Source organism: Bombus fervidus, chromosome 4 (genome assembly GCF_041682495.2).
Source record: "Bombus fervidus isolate BK054 chromosome 4, iyBomFerv1, whole genome shotgun sequence".
NCBI classification, from domain to species: domain Eukaryota; kingdom Metazoa; phylum Arthropoda; class Insecta; order Hymenoptera; family Apidae; genus Bombus; species Bombus fervidus.
Window position 1 is genome coordinate 14,857,768 of NC_091520.1, and position 23,101 is coordinate 14,880,868.

Here is a 23,101-nt window from a genome sequence, read left to right on the forward strand (position 1 = left end):
TTGACCGATACTGTATGTATAAAACTCTTACGTAAACTGCACACGATGTATAGACGTTGTTTCATCTCTACACGAGGTATTGCCTCGTAACAAAAGCATTGCGTGAAAATCCAAAGCGTTCCTACCTTCTTATCGTGCATGGTTAATAGCTGTTTATTGTGGTTCCGTAGCATTTCGTCAAAATAATCGCTCTCGTTACATACTGATCTAGACTTCGCACGAAACCACGTGCACGATTGAATCAGGACTATCGAGACAGGTGCTTTTCGCCGTGAATCTAGGTCAGAGTGTATTAACCTCGTATATAAATAGTACTACCAGCAGTACATGGTGTTTCGGGCAAACAGTTTTTAGGTTTCTTTCCGAAAGCCACCTTTACTCTAGTATTTTGTTTTTACGTCTTTCTGCTCGTTTCTCTTCGTTCCTCTTTTCCGATCGGGCGGGTTTCTACGTTTCGTTGCGAACGCGCGCGGCAATAAAGAAAGGTTCTGCCACACGTACGAAAATAGTAACGCAGACGATGATATCAGATTTGAAATTTGGCCTCATTAGACGCGATGTGCACTTGTTTCTGTCGTCCGAAACGATCGTTCGTACGCGTGTTAACTCATTAAGGGGCAATCTTACCTTTTGCGACGTGACATTCAATTCGTGTTAGTAAATTCAGTTTGCTTCTCGATATTGCGATTATCAGTCTGTGAATGATCACTCAAACGCGAATTTTTCTTTTTTTCGTTCCACTTAAGCAGAGTCTTCATAATGCATAGACAATGCATATTTAATGTACACGGTATATATTATATGCAGTAAATAACTTGTAACTTCTATATACATGTTCAGATTGCTTTCACACTTTATCAGTATAAATCAATAACTGTGTTCAAAAAGTTTCACATAACACACATGATACTTTACGAACAAATTTTTTATGCGAAATGTTCAAATACGTTTCCGAGTCACTGTATAAGTATTTATAAGCAGGGAAAAAGTTGATTTTGTTGTAACAAATTGACGTTGTTACTGCAACATTGAATATATAGATTCTCTATAATTAAACTAATATTATAATAAAACGAAACGTAGATAGAAATTTTCATCAAGAGATGATAAAAGTGTTTTTTTATTTTGTACTTTCTTCATAGTGCCTTGCATATTTAAATGTAAGAAAATACGCAGATACATATTTATCTCATCAAATTGATTACATTTGTCAGGTTTAATATGCAATAAGTTTAAACCGTGTATCTGCAGCTTGGAGTTGTTACTTCGACGTGAGATGTAGTAGTTTGTGCTTCGGATTAAAGTATTTCGGTTCAAGTTTATCACATTGTTATATGTAACGTGAATTGTATTGTGAACAAGGAGCAAGCGTACGAAAAGTTTCTTTAAAGCTTCAAGATGGATATTTCTCAAAGACACAGGGTATTATATTTTATGTGCGATCTTTCGATGCACCAAGTGTCGAAATACTTATAAATCTAATACGGCAAATACAGTCGGAAACAAAAATAAGTGGACAGTTAATAGAAGCAGAGAGAAGACTGAGATTTAATGGAATTAATACTAGCTTTATATACGTACATTTTATTTATTACGTATCCTCTAATTACATAGATTGTTTAGTAAACAATTGAAATTAATATTTACATTTTGGTGTGAACAAGTCGTATTTAACAAAATTTCACTGATAACTGTTTGTACTATCTGTTCGCTTATCTTTGTCCCCCTACGGTATGCTACATAAATGTAAGACATGTAGTAATAGTAAGTATAATTGCTACGTATGTTCTTATACTTAAACATACAGGACGCATGTATTACATTATTGCTTGACTCTTAGTGGGTTAAGCAGCACTTGTATATTGTGCTTCTCGTATGGCAATGAAATTTTGTCCCAAACACGGTGTCGAACAAGGTACCGAATACTGTAATAAGATAGAAAATAACGTGGATGAATTATTTTCGTGTTAGCTGAGAACAGGCAGGCAGCCCAGTATCAGAAACGTTAAGAAGGGATGGGGAACTGCGATTCGAGGAATGTTGGAAATAGCTCCTATTATTCGGTTACATTTCGTAATATCTATACATAAGTATATACCAATCACAATACCGTGTATCGTATAAAATTACACAAAATAGAAGGTGATTTTAGAAAATGGATCAAGTAAATCGTATACGAGAATTTTACATTAACATGCTCTATCACTTATCACACCGTACCGCGATCTTTCTTCATATTCAGACTATCCGCCGCATTTGTAGAATAATTACAATATAAATTATAACTAGATAATATTCTTGTAATAAGCTTGCTTCAGAAACAAAATAGTATAAAGTAGGCAAAAAAAAAAAATATTAATTATATACAATATATCAAATTATATATCAAAATTAGAAACAAAACATAAGGATAATTATACGTTTATTAATAATATGTATGATTTTTAAGTGATTTTAGAGATGCAATTTTTATTTTGTACTTTTATCGTCACGTAACGTTGATATCTTGAAAAATCATTTTTTTAATGCGACATACTTATTACGGATTTTTCGTCAAGTAAATACAGTCGTAAGAGGAATCTAAAACGAATTGTGACTATTCTTATCGTTGTGATTCATCCTATACTATATACTATGTATATACACTGTGCATGTACTATGAAATACTGTAGCTGAAACGTACTAATACTAGGATGAGTTACATTGTCTTCTTATCCGTTCCATTTGGAACATACAGTGGCTCACAAAAATATTCAAACGCTTCGGAAATTTGTATAAATATATTACACAGGCTATTCATTTGCCGAAACGTCATGAAGCAAAAAGTGGAGAAAATTGTAGAAATTGTACAAGATAAATATTAATCATACAACACGCGAAATGAGTTGGTACTAAAATTTAAAAAATTTCAAAAAGTGGGGCTGGCCAACTTGGCCCGTGAACGGCTCATATGTATTACACGAAAGCTTTCGAAATTTTGCCAGCATTGTAAAATGAATCGCAGCAAACGCTTGCAGCAATTCTTTTTGAATACCGTTCTTGAATTCTATTTATCCAGTACCGTTTATAAAAACATAAATTTGCATAGATATCCGCAGTCCGATCATATCATAGCTTATCGCCAAATGAATTCAAAATTCCGAATTTTTCTGTACAGATTATGACGTGGCGCGGTTTAACCGAGCCAACGGAAGGGCACAGACGTAGGTACGGATGAAGCACAAAAAAGGTAACCTGGACGAGGAGGAGGAGGAAGAAGACGAAGAAGGAGAAGGAGAGGAAGAAGACGAAATCGAAGACGACGAGAAGCAGGAACAGCAAGAATACAAACGGGACAAAGGAGGAAGAAGAAGAAGAGGTTCGCGTGGAAAGAGAAGCGAGAGATCGTTACGTTTAGCCGACGTGTCGGTGTGATCATCGGCTGGTACATTTGATGCTAAGTGAAAAGAGGTTCGAAGACGTCTTAACACTGGCGGACGGGGAACGTAATGGAAGCGCCGTGGTCACGGGCCCGGTGCTATCGTCGTCGTCGTCGTGCACGGTGCCCTACATCGGCACCGACCAGGGTTTCGTGTTCGAGGGTGGCGGCACGACGACGTTGCAGCGGGCTGGTGCAGCCGGTGCGTCGATCGCTAGCTGCACCGGTAGCGGAGGAGGAGCCCTTGGAGGAGTCGGTATCGTTGGGTCAGTAGGAAGCGGTGGAGTAAACGTGGTAGTAGGGTCAGGGATTAGTATGGGTGGAGGAGTGACGGGAGGAGGGATTGCTGTTGTCGGAGGAGGAAAAACTGGTGGAGGAGGAGGTGGAGGAATGAACAAGGAGGTTCGGTACGCTCCGTTTTCGTCGTCCGTAGGACCGACCGGTTCGGTGGCGCCGGTCAACCTGCCACCGCTGCCTCTACCGCCGCCTCCGCCACCGCCGCCGCCGCCGCCGCCGCCACCGCCGCCGCCCCTGCCGCTGCAGATGCAGCAGCAGCGTGCCTACTCGAGGTCGATGACGTCCCTACCGCCTGAGCCGTTTATGATCATGAGGTCGAAGGCCCTTAACCGACGGGTCTCGATCAACGTCGGTGGGGTTAAACACGAGGTGCTATGGCGTACCCTCGAGAGGCTGCCTCACACGCGTCTAGGCCGACTGAAGGATTGCAACACCCACGAGGCGATCACCGAACTTTGCGATGATTATTCCCTTATCGACAACGAGTATTTCTTCGATCGCCATCCCAAGTCCTTTAGTTCCATCTTAAATTTCTATCGTACCGGCAAGCTGCATCTCGTCGACGAGATGTGCGTACTGGCGTTCAGTGACGATCTCGAGTATTGGGGCGTCGACGAGCTCTATCTCGAGAGTTGTTGCCAACACAAGTACCACCAGAGGAAGGAGCACGTGCACGAGGAGATGAGAAAAGAGGCAGAGTCTCTAAGGCAAAGGGAAGAGGAAGAATTCGGTGAAGGACAGTGCGCGCAGTATCAGAAGTGGCTGTGGGATCTATTGGAGAAACCGACCACGTCCATCGCTGCAAGGGTGAGTGATATTGTCAATGGTCAAAAAAGTGTTCTTGCGTATTAGTATGAGTCTTATTGCCGTTATTAAATGATAAATCGGATCGATAATCGTACGTGTATCGGGTTAAGGAAGTTTCCGGAATGAATCGCCGGAGAAAAATTGGGAAGGTATTCCAAGATCGAATTCTGAGAAGAAGAATCTTGAACTTGAGCCAAAATCTTGTCGTAATAACAATGTGTCGTTTAGCATTGATGGACTGCCATATTCGAGGATGGTCCTTTGTAATCTTGTCCTAGATTCTTTTACGGGTTCGTTCTATGAATCTAATTTTAATAGGACATTCAAAATTTTCCACTTCTCTTTCTGCATTTCATTGGAAGTTTGCAGCAAGAGTTAATTAGATCGTTTTTTCACCGCGTGTACCGGGCATATTTTAAATTGAACAAATTTTCAGATTCAGTGGTATTTTCTTCTTTTCAGTTTATCGATTATCGTTATAGTTTTAAACGATTTATCGATCTTTTTTTTTTCGTAATTGCAAGATATCTAATAAAATGATACTATATTCCTTTCAGTTGTTTGCGCAAAATAAAAATTGCCAAACAGTTTGAGCAATTAAATCGATCTTTATTTCGATTAACATTGGAAAATCGATTAATTTGTTATGATACTTTGTTATTATGTGAGAATAGTCTTACATTTTGTTCACTAATTTACTTACACTGTCTCCACGTTTACAGTTTGTGCTGGAGCCATAATTTGAAGAAAGGTATTATTAAGTTGATAGTAGAGCATCGATTCGATGTAGCTCTCATATAGACGAAAGAGTAGTGAGAACGTTTGCGACGTATGTGATTTTGTACCCGATATCGCTGTAGAGAATTATAACTAAAATAGAAAATCAACAGATCGGATTTGGATTCTGGCTCTAGCTATAATGATATAATGACTGACGATGGTTGTTCCGTTTGACTTTCTGCAGAAACAGAGCCCCGATTTTGAGTCACCGATTTTTCCAACTCTTAGATATGTAGTAAGCTTCTTCCACGTCATATAGTGACGGATACTCAAAAGTTTTTGACCTATTTATTTTTAAAGTTCTCATAGTTGTTATAGCATTATGAAAACGGTCATAGTTTGTTAAATGATAGGCAAACTATAACTAAATATAATTTTCTCGATCATACTTTTCTCCACTTTTTGTGGTTGGTGTTAATAGTAAATAAAAGAATTAATCTGATAATATAAAATATATTATAAGCATCCTAGGTAAATTTCAGAATATAAAACACTTTTGTAATTTTCATTTTTTTTTTTATACAATGTTATCAATTACCTCGAGAAACGAAGAAAATACTTCTTCGAAATATTATAAAGTTAACGAATAATTAACTAATCTACTTATTTTTTTCATAACTGTCTTACACCAATGAACGAATTTAACGCTCGGTAACTGTATCGCTGTGTAAGATGAACGAGAAAATATGTACGGAACAGATATATTTAAATGTGTGCTTTTACTTTACAAACCATAGGAATCTCAACGTTGCAACAACTTTGACTTATCTCTAAGTTGCGTAAACAACTTCAAAAACGCATAACATGAAAACTCTTGAATATCATGACTTGTAAAGAGGAAGATGCCTAATACATATTCTAAAAGTTGTATAAAAATGGACGACTGGAAGTTACGGACTTTTCCTTCTTAGTTCTTTCGACGATACGTTAAACGTAGTACGAATGAAAACAACTAATGATCACTTTGTAAATCATTTCTCCTCTTCTATGAAATTATCAATTAAACATCAGCTAATAGAAATAGAAATCTTTGCATGTTATGTTCTTTATTAATAATAATTTCATGCCGTTTCAAGCTGTATACAGTACACTTGTATATATTTACAGATTACTGATAAATCTTTGTCGCTAACTATTAGTTAATCGGTTTCACTTGCTAATATACTAATATAAAAAATTGAAAAATCGATTTTGCTTTTCCCTAGCAAAGCCAGATCGAAATCACGTGCGTTGATCGAGCATTATCATTACTCATTAATTACCAGGTATCGATTAGACGAACCTTCCCATATCGATATACTATAATTATGCTATCTATATTAATAACGTTTTATGTGATTGCAGTAAGGTGTATGTATATGTATATATGTGTATATATAATACATATGTACATAGAAATGTATATAAACACATATGTATACGTACATAAGTCGTAGACATACGTATATAAGGTTGAAATGTAAAATAGAACAGAGTTTTAATTAATATGCAATATAGAGGAGATTAATCGAATTTTTTCAACAGTCGTTGTGTCGATGTATGTAATGTGTATTTTATTTCTAGGTGGTGTTAACAGCATCATTACTAATCTCATTTTTTGTATAATCTAGCATATTTTAGCTCTTAGTCTTAAAAATTGTCGTCTTTTAAAACGAAACTTTTAAACGAATCATCATGTTTGACCCTTCGATGATAATGGGAGTGCATAATACGCGATTACCAGGTATCACGTAGATTCTTTCTCGACACCGCTCCCTGTGAGATGTCAATAGCAATTTCGCTACCAGCGAATTCAATTCGATATGTGCTTATTGAAATATACATATACATATATATACCGTATATAATATATGTGTATATATATATATATTTATCATAAAAAGAAAAAGAACGTAATTGTCGCTAATGTAAATGCATAATCATCCAGCGTAAATGGAATGGACTAGCATTAACATAACGAATCTGACGTTGCTCGAAAAGAAATATATTCGCACATAACTGTAGAAAGAGAATCAATTAAAAATAATTTCAATGTTCGTTACAAAAGCACGTGTACGTTATACATAGACGACGTAGGATTAGCAAAAGAGTATATAACATGCTAGCGCGCACACTGAATTAATCTTTAGATAGATCACAAACGGGTTACCACGTAGACCATAGTGTAGATATTTCTTTTCGTGTACACGTTGAATTCGTAGTACTAACGAGCTAACTATAACGTGTAACAACTGTGCAAGAGAATCTGTGAGGTACTTAGGCGACATAATTTTTTTTACAAATATGTTGTCTCATATTAATACTTGCCATATACACCACAAACAATACACATTGCACACACTGTTGCTCCAAGATGAAACAGTATTATGCGGGGTACTGAAATAGCACCTTTTATCCTATCACCGACTCCAGATTGTCACCAAAGATTTTCTCTATTCACACAAACGTACGATACATATATATAATACATATATGTATATATATACCTATATCCTGTAACATCATTTTTCGTGTCTCTCTGTTATCCTATTCACATGTAGTTACATAGATGTGGACGTTCGATGTGACACGATGATAATTTTCATTGCTTTTATCCGACTTATCGGTACCCAGCACGTCACGTTAACCGCTTTAATGGAAAGAAACGGAAACGCTCTTCGTCGAAGAAGTTCCGCGGAGGAGTCACTCCCTGGAGAACTCCTTACCGTACGTCCAAACATTTCTCCTCAATGCGTCAATATTACAGAAACTATTGATTTTCCACTATATTTAAACCACGTAAGGGACCGTTGGTCAATAACTGTAGCTACTTCTGAAAGTGTATGGTTATAGTCATCGGCAACGTTAGACATTGGGTCTTCTCACAACTCTTAGTTTCTTTCTCCATATCGAATCCTTTGCGTTTGAATAATACAGTGCAATCTCCCTATTCAATGAGCTTCTACGTACGTTGTACGTGACTGAGTAATCACACGAGTATAAGGCAAGTCTCGCGCAGAACAAATTTACTCGAGGACGAGATGAAATATAGAAAATGCGATCATCTGTTCCGTTGAAGTCGTTTATTTACAATGTAACGATCGTGTTATGAATCGATTAAGAAATACGTGATTATATGGAGATTTCATTGTATTCGGGTCTATGCGAATTTTGCAATTTTATTAGCTTCGTTGAATCGTATTTCATTTACGTAGATTTGTTTAGTGATATTATTTATTTATTCGTAATATACCGATACACTTATAAGTCAAAATGACTTTATATCTGAATAGGAGACATGGGGACAGGTTAATACCTTTTCTCACTTTTCAATCTTTGCAATTTTTACCCTCTATCGCTTAATGTGAAATATATTGAAGTATACTTTGTCTTTTCCTTTTTATGTATTATAAATGAAAATTTAAAAAAATATAACGGTGTGAGTAAGTAAATTTGTTAAGTTGATACATTTGTGAAACATGTTGGTATGATGTTTGATAATTATTTTCGTCGATTAAAACATATCTACTATTTTAATTCTATTGATTATTCATTAAACAGTCGATATAGGTACAAATATTTGCTGTATTTATGTATTTAATTTCGGCAATAATAATTGCAATATTGATATATGTTAATTTTGTATATTTTTAAACGAAACTTAAAAGATTTGAAGTAGAATTATTGAAAGAGTAAAATGTTTAAACAGAATTTTAAAAGATTCGCATAGATCTGATTTTACAAACATCCAAAGGGCACGTACTAGTTAACGCGTAAAGTCGAAGGTCATTTTCTGCATGCAAGGGAGATAAAATCAAATAGCATTCAAGAATAACTGCTCGGTAATTACTTCATTAAGGTTGTGCTTCCTGGCGAAATAAGAATCAGCTATAAATAATATTATTACGTAATATTTATCTAATTAAATAATATTCTGATTAATATTATAAGCTGTGGAACCCAATTTTTACAATAACAGATTTTTATTTTTTAAACAGCCTCACTTATAAGGTTTAAACGTAACGTAAGATTACTTTAATTTATATAACACGAGTGCATATTAAGTATCAAAGACAACAATCAAAGACTTCAGTCTCTTCTTAAAGAAACGTAAGTTCATCTGTTTTAACATAATTGTGCAGTGTCAGTTATTTATTTTTTCGAAGAAAATAACATGTCGAACGATGGTTTGCGCCGAACCGCTACAGTTTATTGCTTCATTTATATATATATACTTGAGCTTAAGTATCTTTAGCGAAGTACAACTTGAAGAGAAGAAAAAATTGTATCATCGAGTACTGATAGTTTCTATCTGTCCCCGCTTTGCTTCTAGAAAATGACGCGCGCTTTAAAATGTTAACCAGTATGGGTCTACCAAAATTGGAAAACAAAATACATACTCCGCAACGCGTGCATGATAATAATTTGTACAACATATCAATGTTGATCTAACGTATTCAAAATTTGAGATAACCCTAGGGAGAAAAATGTTAAAACAAAACATTTGTAAAACATCATGCTGAAATTTTTCATTTCAAAGTTCAAACTTTGTCATTGTATGTTTTGTTGGTATAAGCAAGAAAAACTTGTATATAAATCAAAAATCGTAAAATTAATAAACGTACGAAGCTTCATTAAAATACTGTAAAAATATTAAAGAAATCGTAATTCGGACTAAATTATGTTAAATAACTAATAGACTTATGGTTAATATCAAACAGGAATATCAAACCGGAATAGATATAACGACATAATCTGTGGTTAATTAGTCGTTTCTCTGTTTCTGTGAATGCAGAACTAACAGCAATGAAATATTAACGCTACGTATTAGTCGACGTTTAATAGTTACTTGTTTGACTATAGTATTTTTCTCATTTTATTAGATTTATAAAACATTGACAAAGTTTGACTATAGAAAGCCGGGGTACCGTTCGCAAATATTTGGGCACATTCATATTGAACAAGTTTATAAAATATATCTTAAAAAAAATTCGTTGATCTAGTATTAGCCTATGATCTTTAACAACCATATACAGCTGATATATATTAATGAAAAAATGGATAATGTTAATTAGTACATATAAAAAAGTAATAACTGCACTTAGACGAAGATCGATGCTATATAGACACATGAATTTAATGACTTTAAGTGACTATTAATATTTGATGTTTTAGAGCGATTGAAATATACGTTTCTAGTCGCATAGAAGTGTCAACCATTTATTATATATAAACATAAAGTTTTAAAGGAACACACGCTGTTTTGATTTAAATTCAGCGAAGATTTTAATCGCAATTGTGTGAAAATGTAAAATGTTATCAAGAAAGAGACGATTTTTCGCTCAAACTTTAACAACTATAACGAAATAATCTTTTGATTAAATTGCACAAGATGTCCAAATATTTATGGACGGTTTAAATATTTCTTATTTAGAAACTCGTCAATGCGTCTAATAGTCATCTCGAACGAATTATTTTCGTAGCACGATTGCGAGAATAAGCAAAAGCTGTGAGTAATTCGGCAATGATCCACCTATAATTGTTCTTAGAAGAACATAGAGATGGCTTATTATCTCTCATCGACCGCTTTTTTACGCGCATCAGTTCTCTTAAATCTTTACAAGATTACATTAGTTTTGCAACAAATGTATGCCGTAAGCTTTCTCTTTCTTCCAACTTTACGAGTCTTCTCTTTCTTCCTTTTTCCCTATATTTAACCCATTTAACGATATTGTAAAAAATTCGCATAACACAGCTTTCTGCAAAGAGTTTCGATATCTTGCACAAGGAGTGTTCCGCACAAGCTTGCACCAACGCAAGCTTCGTCGATTATTTTCATTTCTTTACGTACCTTTTTGACTAAACTCACGAGTACGCCAATTCCTCCACGACTAACAGAAGTTCATCGGTGTATTCGCGGAAAGCATCGCAGCTGATTGCATGAGAAGTTGCCGATGTGACAACAACCCTTTCGTAACTTCCTTTTCTTCTTCACCTTTCGCTTTATCGACTAGCACCAAAGTCTTACACACTCGGAAGCCAAACAACTTCGGACATTTTACTAAACAGAAACGACGATAGATTCTTCGAATTACGCTAACGTAAGTTTCACATTTTCTTTTTTTTTTTACCATTTTCAAGATAATACCAGATAACATATTCATAAAGTAATAACAAAACAATAACAAGATTAATCTTTTGCGATCTGAGTTAGATTGAATAATTTATTCCAAAAATTGGTTTATACCCGGTAAATTACTTTTGAAGATTGTTCGCGATTCGACTGTTTATATTTTCATATTTTCGACTCAAATATTTCCACCGAGCCTGTGATCCAACAGATTTTATACGTTAAAAGCAAACGAAAGTAGAGATCGCAAGGGGTTAATTGATTAAAAGTTCGATCCTTTACGCGATGGTAAAGCTTTACTTCCGAGTGTACGAGTTTGTGTTACCCGTAGTATAAATATGCGAAGCGAGCGCCTATATTTATTTCAGTTAAACAGACTCGCGGTAATTTTTGCTACATTTCCCCGAAGCAACGAATTGATTTCGCTTTGTAGCGATTGCACTAGCGTGGCAGGTTATTATAGGACACGAGAGAACTAGCTTCGGTTGGTCGGGCATTTATTTTATCTACTCTTCTCCTTCTTCTTTTATTTTTATTTTTTTTTTTTTTCGTTTTCGAGGCTTGGTCGAGGGTGTGGACCAAAGGGAGCGGGGTTTTGAAGGGAGTAAATGAAACATGTGTTAAATACGCATGCCGAACAATGTACAAAATACAACTTGTATAAGTCGAGCGACGTCGGGCAGACTGCCTTCAAACGACGAAGATACTCCTTGGTGCAAACATCTGGGTATCTATACGTTTCTATGGCAGTTTTCAGCGATTCTGTTCACTGGGTTCATTCGAGTCCTCAGTTTCGCAGGAAATGCTTTAGAACGTTATAGCAGTCCACATTACATCCTTCCCCATCCTTTTTCCTTATTTTCTCGACGCATCGTTTCGAAGTCGTTTGGAGGATCCACGACAAACGTTTCGAGCGTATTCTTTTTTATCCTTGGTCGTACAGTCGTCTACAATGGGGCCCTTTTTGCACTACTGTCTCTTTTAAAAACTCGTTATTGAAGTAACAGCGGCGTTGAATCGAAGATTCGAACGATAAAAACCCGCTTCTTATCGTAACGGCACGTCGGTCGTTGTTCTATACGAGGGTAACATTGTATTGGGAAAATAAGCTTCTTTTCGTACGCAAATTGTTGCTTGCTTCGTATTGTACATTTTTTCGTACATGTAAACAGACTACTTACGCTTTCCTTCTATTTTGTCAGTGATAGAATATGTTGTTATTGTATTTGGTGTATAATTTGGTACATATTTTTGAACGCTTTCGTGCAGTGAGAGCTTTTGGTATTTACTCTGTTTTTTGGTAGTTGTTGTTGCTTATAAAAAAAAAGCAGGCTATAAATAAAACTATTATATTTTTCTTCGTATTTCACCGATAACTCACATGTTGAGAAGTATTTCCATGTTATATCCGAGTCTAGACGTCGTAAAGAGATACGTACTTCCGGTTGACAGTTGGAATTCTTATTTCTGATCCAGCTTTTTGTCGACTTTCGTGCGATAATAAGAAAAAAGAAAAGGTATCATAAATATGGTAAACACGGTAACGCAATTACAGACTACACGGAGTTTTTCTTCTTCCGTTCTTCACTTTCGTCTACCGAAGTCTACTTCATTGGCTATTTCCTGTACGATAACCATTTAGGAACTGTTACTATTTTCAATTTTGTCATTCCACTACGTTCCGTTCAAATTACACATGGAAAATATAATAAATCACACGAAACAGAAACGTTCGATCGTAGAAAAAAAGAAAAGAAAGAAATATATACGATAGCCAGTCGACGGGAAGTTCTAGAAAAGGTGCGGTAATTTTAGTTTAATCGCAGCAAGAATAGTAGGAGATGAAGCGATCTGACGATGTCGGTATTTGACCGGTTGATCCGTCGGTTTTCCAGGTGATAGCTGTGATATCAATACTCTTTATTGTGCTTTCGACGATCGCACTAACTCTCAACACCATTCCTAGTATGCAAGTGAATGATGAGAAGGGGAACTTTCAAGACAATCCGCAGCTCGCCATGGTGGAGGCTGTGTGCATCACATGGTTTACCCTCGAGTACATGCTTAGGTTCAGTGCCTCGCCGGACAAGTGGAAGTTCTTCAAGGGTGGTCTAAATGTGATCGACCTGTTGGCAATACTGCCGTACTACGTATCTCTGTTCCTGGTCGAGACGAACAAGAACGCGACCGACCAGTTCCAGGACGTGCGCAGGGTAGTGCAAATCTTTCGTATAATGCGGATCCTGAGGATCCTGAAGCTGGCCCGCCACTCGACCGGGCTGCAGAGCCTTGGCTTCACCTTGCGTAACTCGTACAAGGAGCTGGGCCTGCTGATGCTCTTCCTGGCGATGGGCGTCCTTATATTCTCGAGTCTTGCCTACTTCGCTGAGAAGGAGGAGCCCGGGACCAAATTCATAAGCATTCCAGAAACCTTTTGGTGGGCGGGCATCACGATGACCACCGTCGGATACGGCGACATCTACCCCACGACCCCGCTCGGCAAGGTGATCGGCAGTGTGTGTTGTATATGTGGTGTCCTGGTAATCGCGTTGCCCATTCCCATTATCGTTAACAATTTCGCCGAGTTCTACAAGAACCAGATGAGACGGGAGAAAGCCCTCAAGAGGCGAGAGGCTCTTGAAAGGGCAAAGAGGGAGGGCAGCATCGTTTCGTTCCATCACATCAACCTGAGGGATGCCTTCGCCAAAAGCATGGATCTCATCGATGTCATCGTCGATACTGGTAAGCGACGGACCACGAGGAGGATATACACACTTACTACTCGTGTTATATGATACGCTTTGAAAATACACCGATCTTCTGAGAATCGAATGATACGATCTAACGGTAAAGAATATTGGAATAAAGAAAATTAGAATAATTAGAATAAATTTACTTGACAATAATAGTTGCTGCATAAGTAAATTGTAGGGAATAGGTATAATATATTCAATAATAAAACAGAATAAGATGATACGGATGAGGATGATTGATTGCAGAAATGCTACTCTGTTGGCGTTTTATAAATATGTACTCGCTTGATATGATACTCGTATATATTTTAAGGCAAAGAACACTAGAATAAATTTGCTTTATAGGAATAGTTGGTAATGGCAAGTAAATTGTAGGAAATAGATATAATAATTTTGCGAGAGGATATGGATGACGATGATCGATCGCGGAAATGGTATTTTATTAATGTTTTATATTGGTACTCGCTTGAAACGATACTCGTATAAATTTAAGGTGAAGAATTTTAGCATAAACGTACCTTATGCAGAGTATTTGTGTTGTACAAGTAAATTTTTGGAGACACAACATTATGGTGGTTTAATGGAGATGATAAATTTTATCGCAAAAATATTAAATATAGAGAAATTTCTACTATTACGTTTTCGACGTTTCCACTATGTTTATTGGTAATTTTATATGCACTTCCATACTGTTGATGAGGTTTTTTAATATAGCGTGTTAAATGAAAATTAAGATTAAGATTTTATATGCAATGCTACTCATATTCTATATTATACTCTATGCTAGTTACTAATCTGATAAATAATTTGTTAGTTTTATCTTTCTGCTTTTAAGAATTTATCTAGCACTTTTTTAGGTACTGTAGTTAGATGTATTTCGATAAATCACCAATTAAATAATAGGAAAATCCTCTTTCATTAGTCACAGCTTTTAAAAATAATATTACCGAAAGAAGGATGGTTTTTCCCTCAGACAACTTTGTTTTTTTTACAAGCAATTATCAGAATTTACTAATTAAGATTTGAAATGAAAACACGTATGAAAAGGTAGATAGTTGAATGCAAACGTACTAGACAAATATTTATACTTAATTATTTCTCGAGAACGAAATGTCGCGTAGAAAATATTTTTCTATTTTTTCAATTTCTTTTTCATACGAAATCATTCTCTTCTGGTTGTACTTTCAGTGCATCAAACCTTATATAATGATACAAGATATTAATATATAAGATAAGATGTATACAATATTTACAATATAATACAATAAGTATATAAAATATAATTTTTTACCGCAAGGTCAACAGATTGAAACATTGAAGATTGGTATATCGTTGAAACGTATCATATCTCGAGTATATGTGCTTCACCATCACGAGATCAACGTTTTCGCGTTATAGTTGGGAAAACTCGGCTACGACTACGACTTGCTGTTTGCCAATTAACGGTCTAACCGGATCGTTTTCTCTCGTGCTACTAAAGGTTTTCGTTTTTTTTTTTTTTTTTTTTTCTCATTGTTTCCTAGTATTCTTTGTACATCGTCACATACCTTCGTTGCGCACACGTATATCTCAAAAGTTTCACCTGCTTAACTGGAATTCCTTGTATCTTTCGCTAACTCTTATTGCGAAGAATCTCAAATATGTCGAGGGATTTAACGAAAAGGAAACTAATTCGAAACAGTTCACTGCCGTTTAGAATGGAAAATAGCGATGTCAACATTATTCCAGTTAACAAGGCGCGATCGTACTCCAGAGTGATACTGAGCGGGACCTTATCACTCTCTACGCCCATTAACGGTGTTCTTCTCATTCGTTTTACTCCGATCATAAATATACTAATACTAACGCACGTGTGCGATACCCGAAAAATGGAAAATCGCAAGTTTTATCGTAACGAAACGTTAACAATTTATCAACCCTGACGCAAGAATGATGAATTTATCAGTTCTGGCGCAGGAGCAAGGTAAAGCGAGACCACACTGCTAGAGAAACACTGACCACCCTCTTTATTGACTTTCTCATTAAATGTAAACTGCACCATATTCATAAATATTCATGAATCATGGGAGGACACAGAACAAAACTATTGTCATTCATCGATCGTGTTATTTTCATTCTCTATCGCAGTGTTTCTCAACCTCTTGCGAGTCGCGACCCCTTCTCATTAGAATCATTAGAATTTATACTGTTAATAATGTTATTTTCAGGGAGTGAGTCAAGGTCTACCGTGGTCGAAATTGAAAAAAAATATTATGGTCTTGCCATAGCGCAGAATTAGAATAACACAGAGTGTTTGATAAACCTTCTGGTCTTAAATATGTGGACACTTTGATCGATTTTTATTAACGGTATACCAATGCTACTAAAATATATGAATTAACGACAAACTAACGATCAGTAGTATAGTTATTATGTTCTTGTGAAATCAACAGGTATATATCATATTTCATTTTAATTAATTTATTTGTAATTAGAACAGACTCTCATGGAGTTTATTAGTAAAGAAGGCATCAGGTGGTAAAAGAATTATCCTGAAATGCTCAAATATTGCAATGTATCACATGAAATTTAAATTGTTTATTTAAAACTTTATTAATGGTATATTAAAATTAAGTACGCGATTTGTCGAAATGTTAATTGATCTTTAATATTATTGCTGAAATTAATCACGATAGTTTCTTTATGTATGTAGCTTGGAAAAATCTGCTCTATCGTATTTGTAACTTGACGGCGAGACGAGTTGAGAATAGTGAACTTTTTAAATAACGAAATTGTCTCATAATGTTTGACATTTTAACTCACAATTTTAGTAATATAGGTCAGAAATGAGCAAGTGTTCACGTACTTCTGAGCAGTAGATTATGCGTATAATAGGGCGGACCTTTAAGGAGGTATTCTACTGTAAGACACGGTTTATAGACCTTCTTTGGTATTTTTAGAAAAAATCATTAAATAGTTCTACCGATATAATTATCTTGTACATATACTTGCCCATGTTTCAGCGACATTTGAAAACATTTTTGTAGAGAAATAATCAAAATTAACAGCATTGTATATCCTCGAACACATTCGTTTAAAAAACGATCTTTTCATAGCTTCATGATCCTGGTCATTATGCTGATCCTTGTACATTAGAAAAACCAAAAAAAATTCTTGAACGACATAAGTTTGTCTATATCGAAGCTAGTAACAAAGTGAAAAAAAAGTCAGTAATTAAAAAAATCTCAACATTTTCAACTTTTACCAGATATACACAATTTCAGATACAAAGTCAACATTGGTTCACTTTTTCCTTTAACTTAACTCAACTTAACCGTAACTTAACTCAAGACTACTCTACGCTTAGGAACACAAAAAGATCGATTCTCTAAGCGAAAATATACAGTAGAATACTCCCTTAATATGTTCCGAATATCCGCATGGAGATCTTAAATCTCTTTTTTCCATTGACTTTAAGAAGTAACGTTACGATCACTGATAAAATACCCCGTTAAAACATAACCGCGTTAAAATAAAAAAAAACATCGCAAATCATAAATAAATAAATTTTTGGAGAAAAATATTTGCAAGTAAAAATAACTGTAGCGATTCACGGAGGAAACTTGACGACTCCTTGGAGGTCGCGACCTTACAGGTTGGGAATCCTTTGCTCTATCGATTTTGCTTGGTAGATTCCTAAGAACGCCAACATGGCAAACACAATCATCTTAAATCGTATTCCATCCGATTCACATATCTCGACTACTAGCGTTTCGTGTAATCTCGATTCTCATACAGATGTTGGAAAATGAGCCCACTAATCCTGCGTCAAGGTTGATGAATTGATGGCATAATGAAAAACATAATGGATACCGAGGCTGTTTTCAGGTCACGATATGTCCGGCGTGGATGGTAACAGCAAGGAGGGGGAATCCGTGTACGGACGCAGCCCTGCCCAGACCAGGTCAGGCTGTTATCCTAGCTATGAGCATTACGGTCCCTCGTGGCGTCGTTGCGGTGCCTCGTTTTCCTGCTGCTTCCTCAGTCAACCTAACGATCAACCTACCACGCCGGACAGACCGAAACTTAACTTCCAAACTAATGATTTCTCACTCGCATTTGGAACGACTATCCGGCACACTTGCCCGAGATTCGAACATCACCGACTCTATGCCAAGGTCGATGCCGACAAACTAATTGCACCTACCTAAGCTCACGACATGTCCGACGTGGATGGTAACGAGCTATTTTATCGATATATTTTTGGTTTCGCTTCCGCTACTTTCTCGATATACGGCCTACGTATAGATAAGAAAGCAGCCTACCACGCCGGACTGAATCAGGACTTCGCTTCTTCTTCACCCAGAAAGGTTAATCAATTATATTAACACTAAAACCCTGAGAGATATCATCCTATCCACGTAGAACACCGACGGCGATCGTTTTCATCAAACACAGCGTTTTCATAATTTCAACGAAATAAATATTGTTTCGTTGAATCGCGCTCGTGTTAATTGGTTTTATTCCTTCTATAAGCGATTATCTCGTATCGAAATATTGAATTGTATTATGAAATTACAAGGAACGAACAATCAGCCGTTTTACACGGAATATTTCGGATTGATACGATCGACGCGTGTATTTTATTTAAAATTCTATACTTCGCGAATGAATATCGAATTACGATGAAGGGTGATCTTATGCGATTATAAAGAAAATCCATCTTTGAATTGATCAAATATATAGGGTGATCCCAAGTTTTTTCACAAGACTGGTGCGAGAATATTCTGCGAGTAGAAATAAGAAAAAAAATATCCTCTAAATATAAGATCAGAAATGCTTGATTGTGGATACTTATACAAATGAATATTTTTATCAACGCTATTAAACACATGGAATTTAAGTGGAAATTAGTTTTATCCACTGAATATTGCCACGAATATTTATCAGACTTAAATACAGGATTCATATCTATTAGAAATTGAATTTATTAGATTAAAAATTTCTCACAGCTTCTCTTTAATTTCGATGAATGGTACACGTACCACTGGTAGTACGTGAGAGGGCTACGTGAATTATAGAATCTCGATTATCCGATGTGACGTGGACAGGGTCTACCTCGGGTAATCGGAAACTCGGATAATACGAAGAAGTCTATTAGTGTTCGCAGATCGTATGATAAAATCATAGAAAACATTTTGATAACGTGATGTCGTACATGTATCTAGGATTAATTAATTAATTAAGAAATATTAAATTCGTGCTCTTAAAAGCTCTTCGTGTTAAAATTTCGAAAAAGATGAAGTTACAGTAAAGCACCTCGGATAATACGGAACTTTGGTTAAACTCGAATAACCGAGACTTTACTGTATTTCTGCAATGTACACTATAAAAATTGTACCGTCATTATCATCGAAAGTAATCACGCGAGATACCGAAATTTTGTAATTTTGCTGCTGATGGTATGCATTCATGAAAAGATTAAAAACTTCTGCCTTATAGTAATTCCTGATAAGTATCAATTCTTGTTGAGAGGATTTTCTTCTCCAGGAGTGAAGGTCCGATGGGATGATGCGATGAGATCTCGAGCGATCTCGAGGGTCGAAGATTAATCTTCGTTGAACCGTTATATGGAATACGAAATAAATTTCTCGTTATCTATATTTTTTATATAAGTCTCTAATGAAACATTTCTTTTTATTTTTATTTCTAAAATGTGTTACGAAACAGGTTAATAAAGGCATCAAAGGAAATTAACGAGAAATTTATAATATAATATATTCAATTTCTCGCAGATCTCAATCCTGTATTTATGAAAACGGAAAACGTTTTAAAATGGTGTTAATGGAAATGTGTACAACATCAATCTGTTCATATATTCCATCGAATGAGAAACCATTGCGTTGTTATATCTTGCATTTTTGTTATAACTTTTTAATGGAGTATTTACGGTGGCTATAAAATGTATTCGCTGACGAAAACGATTTTTTATAAGATTGTATATATTTTATTTTCGCAGCATCAAATTTCTACAGTCGTACGAAGGTACCACCAAACGATGCGAAATTTAATATACTTGGACATAATTAACTAGTACGTAAATGCTGTGATAAATAGAACGGTGTAGCAATATTTTTCGCAGCCTTTGTATATGAACTTATACTCTTATACTTTTTCTCCCATTTATATTCATAAAATATGTTGGCACAGTTTCGTGGAAAAAGCCTGGGATACCCTACGTAAACGAAATAATTTATTTTTATATTATCGTATTTCATGGAAACTCAGAATTTCAAAAATATATATCATTTCTTTTGCACAGTTACATCTTACAATTGCATAATATTATTTTTTATTATTTTTATCATATTATCTTGCATAATTTCTTAAGTAGTGCAGTTACGAAATCTTTCTATCTGCAATATTTTAACAAACCTATTGAACATCAATATTCCGTGGCAAAAAAAGTATGAAAATAGGTATTAAAATGACCGTATTCGGAGTTCTAGTGATAACTAACACCTGACACACTAAGCACGATCAGTCATCTTTTTTTGTTATCGCACCTGCGCCATAATTGATAAACTTATCAAGGTGCGAGAAAACGCACGAACTGGACATCGAGCCTCTTGCCAAATCGTTAGATGTCCGGCGTGGATGGTGAGCAAACACTGTTAAAATTTATTGGTATCGTTTATGTCGATATCACCTTTGTCGATGATTTATATTTCGAACGTTGATAAGAATTTTATTTTTAGCAAGTATGTTCGTTTGACATCAACAAAAAATACAAGTGTATATATATATTTATTTAATTATTTGTTCTTTCTGTAATTAAAATTGTTTTATATTCATGAAACAATATTGATCTTAGATACGATTGAGAATAAATACATCGGAACGCTGATAATATCATGGAACACATTTATGTACAAAATATTCTCAAAGATCTTTTTAAATTGCAGTTAAATCTTTGAATCAAAATTAAGATGATTTTTAGAAAGAGATCTTTGGTAAGGAATCGATTAAGACGAAGATCAATCTTTTATTCGTAAGTTATACATATAGTATAGTATGAAAATTTTGTAAATTATTCGAAGTGACCGATCATTTTCACCAACCGCTGTGATACAATTATCAGAATTCAGTTTTTCAGGTGAGAAGCATATCCTTCTGAACGAAACGTATAAGCACTACAGTTAATGTGACGAACAAAAATGGAATTAAAGTGAATGAAAGTGAAAAGCTGCTCATGTTCTAGTTCATTACTTGTAATAAGCAAAAAACAATTACCACACGTCACATGCAGTGTTAATGTGTCATCCGATCGAGAAAGCTAATCACAATAATCGATCAAGACGTTGTAATACTTCCCCCAAAAGAACAGAAACTTGAATTTTGATAATTGAATATCGGAAAGTACAAGGTATCCAACGATCGTCTTACATTTGCTTTCAAAATTCATTCTATTGAAATCAACGTGTAAACAAGACGTATCAATCACAGAAGAGTATCAAAGTACAAGATCACGTCAAGAATCGTCTTACTTTTGTTTTCAAAGTCGCGTCAAATTCGTGTCTCATCAACGAATACCTAAACGTTCGACGTAAGGAATCACGTCAATCAGAGAGAATATACTGTACATAAATTGCAACTGGGACAAAATTCTCTTCGTAATCGTGGTATGCAAAGCTCGCTAATACGCTGGTATCTATGATTTGCCATATACTTGTCCTGCTATGCTTCTGATCCACCTAACGACCAGCCTACCACGCCGGACCAAGCCGAAACATTTAATTCCCATTATTCGTATAAAATTGAGCCAAGCCTACTTGTTGAAGCAAAAAAAGCGTCGTTCATCGAAAAAATATCGCTGCATGCCTCTTTTCTTCCTCACCTTCTATACATATCTATCTGTCTATCTGTCCTCCTCTTTCCCTTCTTTTCTCTCTCTTTCTCTCTCTCTTTTTCTCTATTGGAGTACGTTGTCGAAGACGAGTGCAAAAGTTGGAGCGAATCCTCGCCTATTCTTGCGTCAAGGTTGATTACCGATTACGGCGTTGTGAAAGACAGAACGGACGCGGAACCTGTTTCCAGGTCACAATATGTCCGGCGTGGATGGTAACAGCACCGAGGGAGAATCCGCGTGCGGACGCGGTCCTGCCCAGACCGGGCCAGGCTGTTATCGTAACTATGAGCATTACAGTCTCTCGCGACATCGGCGCAGCGCCTCGTCCTGCTTCCCAAATTTGCCTAACGATCTGCCGACCACACCGGACAGCCCGAACCGTCGTCTCCTGGACTTTGCTCAGAGCGTACCCGGAACTCAGAACGACGATTACTTTCACGACGATGTACCGGCCCAGCACGTGAACCAAGGCAATACCACACCTAGCGTAAGTCACGTCGTCGCATTTTTTATACAATCCTCGTTATGATGTATGATTTTCCTATGTGTTTCCTTTTATTTTGTGTGTGTGTGTGCGCGCGCGCGCGCCCGAAGACTAGGCTTGCACGGGCGTTTCATGTTACCGCGATCGGACTGGGCTCGATTTTCGTTGGATCTTAGCAAAACGGTGTCACGCATGTTCGTTGACAGTCATATTCTTTACGAATCGTTGGTGTTACGTTTTGAACGGAGTAAGTAAGGTTACGGATAATTTTTTTTTGATGAAATTTGATTCGTACGTTAATCTGGAGAAGCCAAGTCTGTCTATAGATTTCCAGCGCAATTATCCCTCTAATACATTTTGTATTGGGAAAATGTTCGAACTACTTTAAACGTGTAATTTTATGACAGCTTTAAACCGATTTTGTGTAGTTTCTTGTTTCGAATGGAGCAAGGAAATCTTTAAATATCTTTTATTGAGAATTTGTAATTTTTAATCTTATTCGCTAGTTGTGTTTCACGCAGAGAAAACACAGCGTGCTCCATTATAAATCTTCCTACGTTTCGCA

The 23,101-nt window shown here is 36.0% G+C and overlaps 1 protein-coding gene and 1 long non-coding RNA gene across 12 annotated transcripts in view; one reads left to right on the forward strand and one right to left on the reverse strand.

The window, feature by feature from the left end:
- Window positions 1-23,101, reverse strand: part of LOC139986297 (uncharacterized) — a 70,624-nt gene that overhangs the window by 32,301 nt on the left and 15,222 nt on the right. The window lies entirely within an intron of this gene.
- Shab (Shaker cognate b) overlaps window positions 1-23,101 on the forward strand; it is a 66,748-nt gene that overhangs the window by 8,712 nt on the left and 34,935 nt on the right. For 7 of the 10 annotated variants that reach the window (XR_011799608.1, XM_072001496.1, XM_072001489.1 and 4 more), the window contains exons 3-5: window positions 3,158-4,522; window positions 13,307-14,153; window positions 22,217-22,539. Coding sequence is in view for 9 of the 10 variants with exons in the window: in XM_072001496.1 (XP_071857597.1) it covers window positions 3,434-4,522; window positions 13,307-14,153; window positions 22,217-22,539 (2,259 nt within the window). In the remaining variant the exon portion in view is untranslated. The remainder of the gene's footprint in view (window positions 1-3,157; window positions 4,523-13,306; window positions 14,154-22,216; window positions 22,540-23,101) is intronic. The other 3 variants (XM_072001490.1, XM_072001494.1, XM_072001493.1) reach the window with 1 other exon arrangement.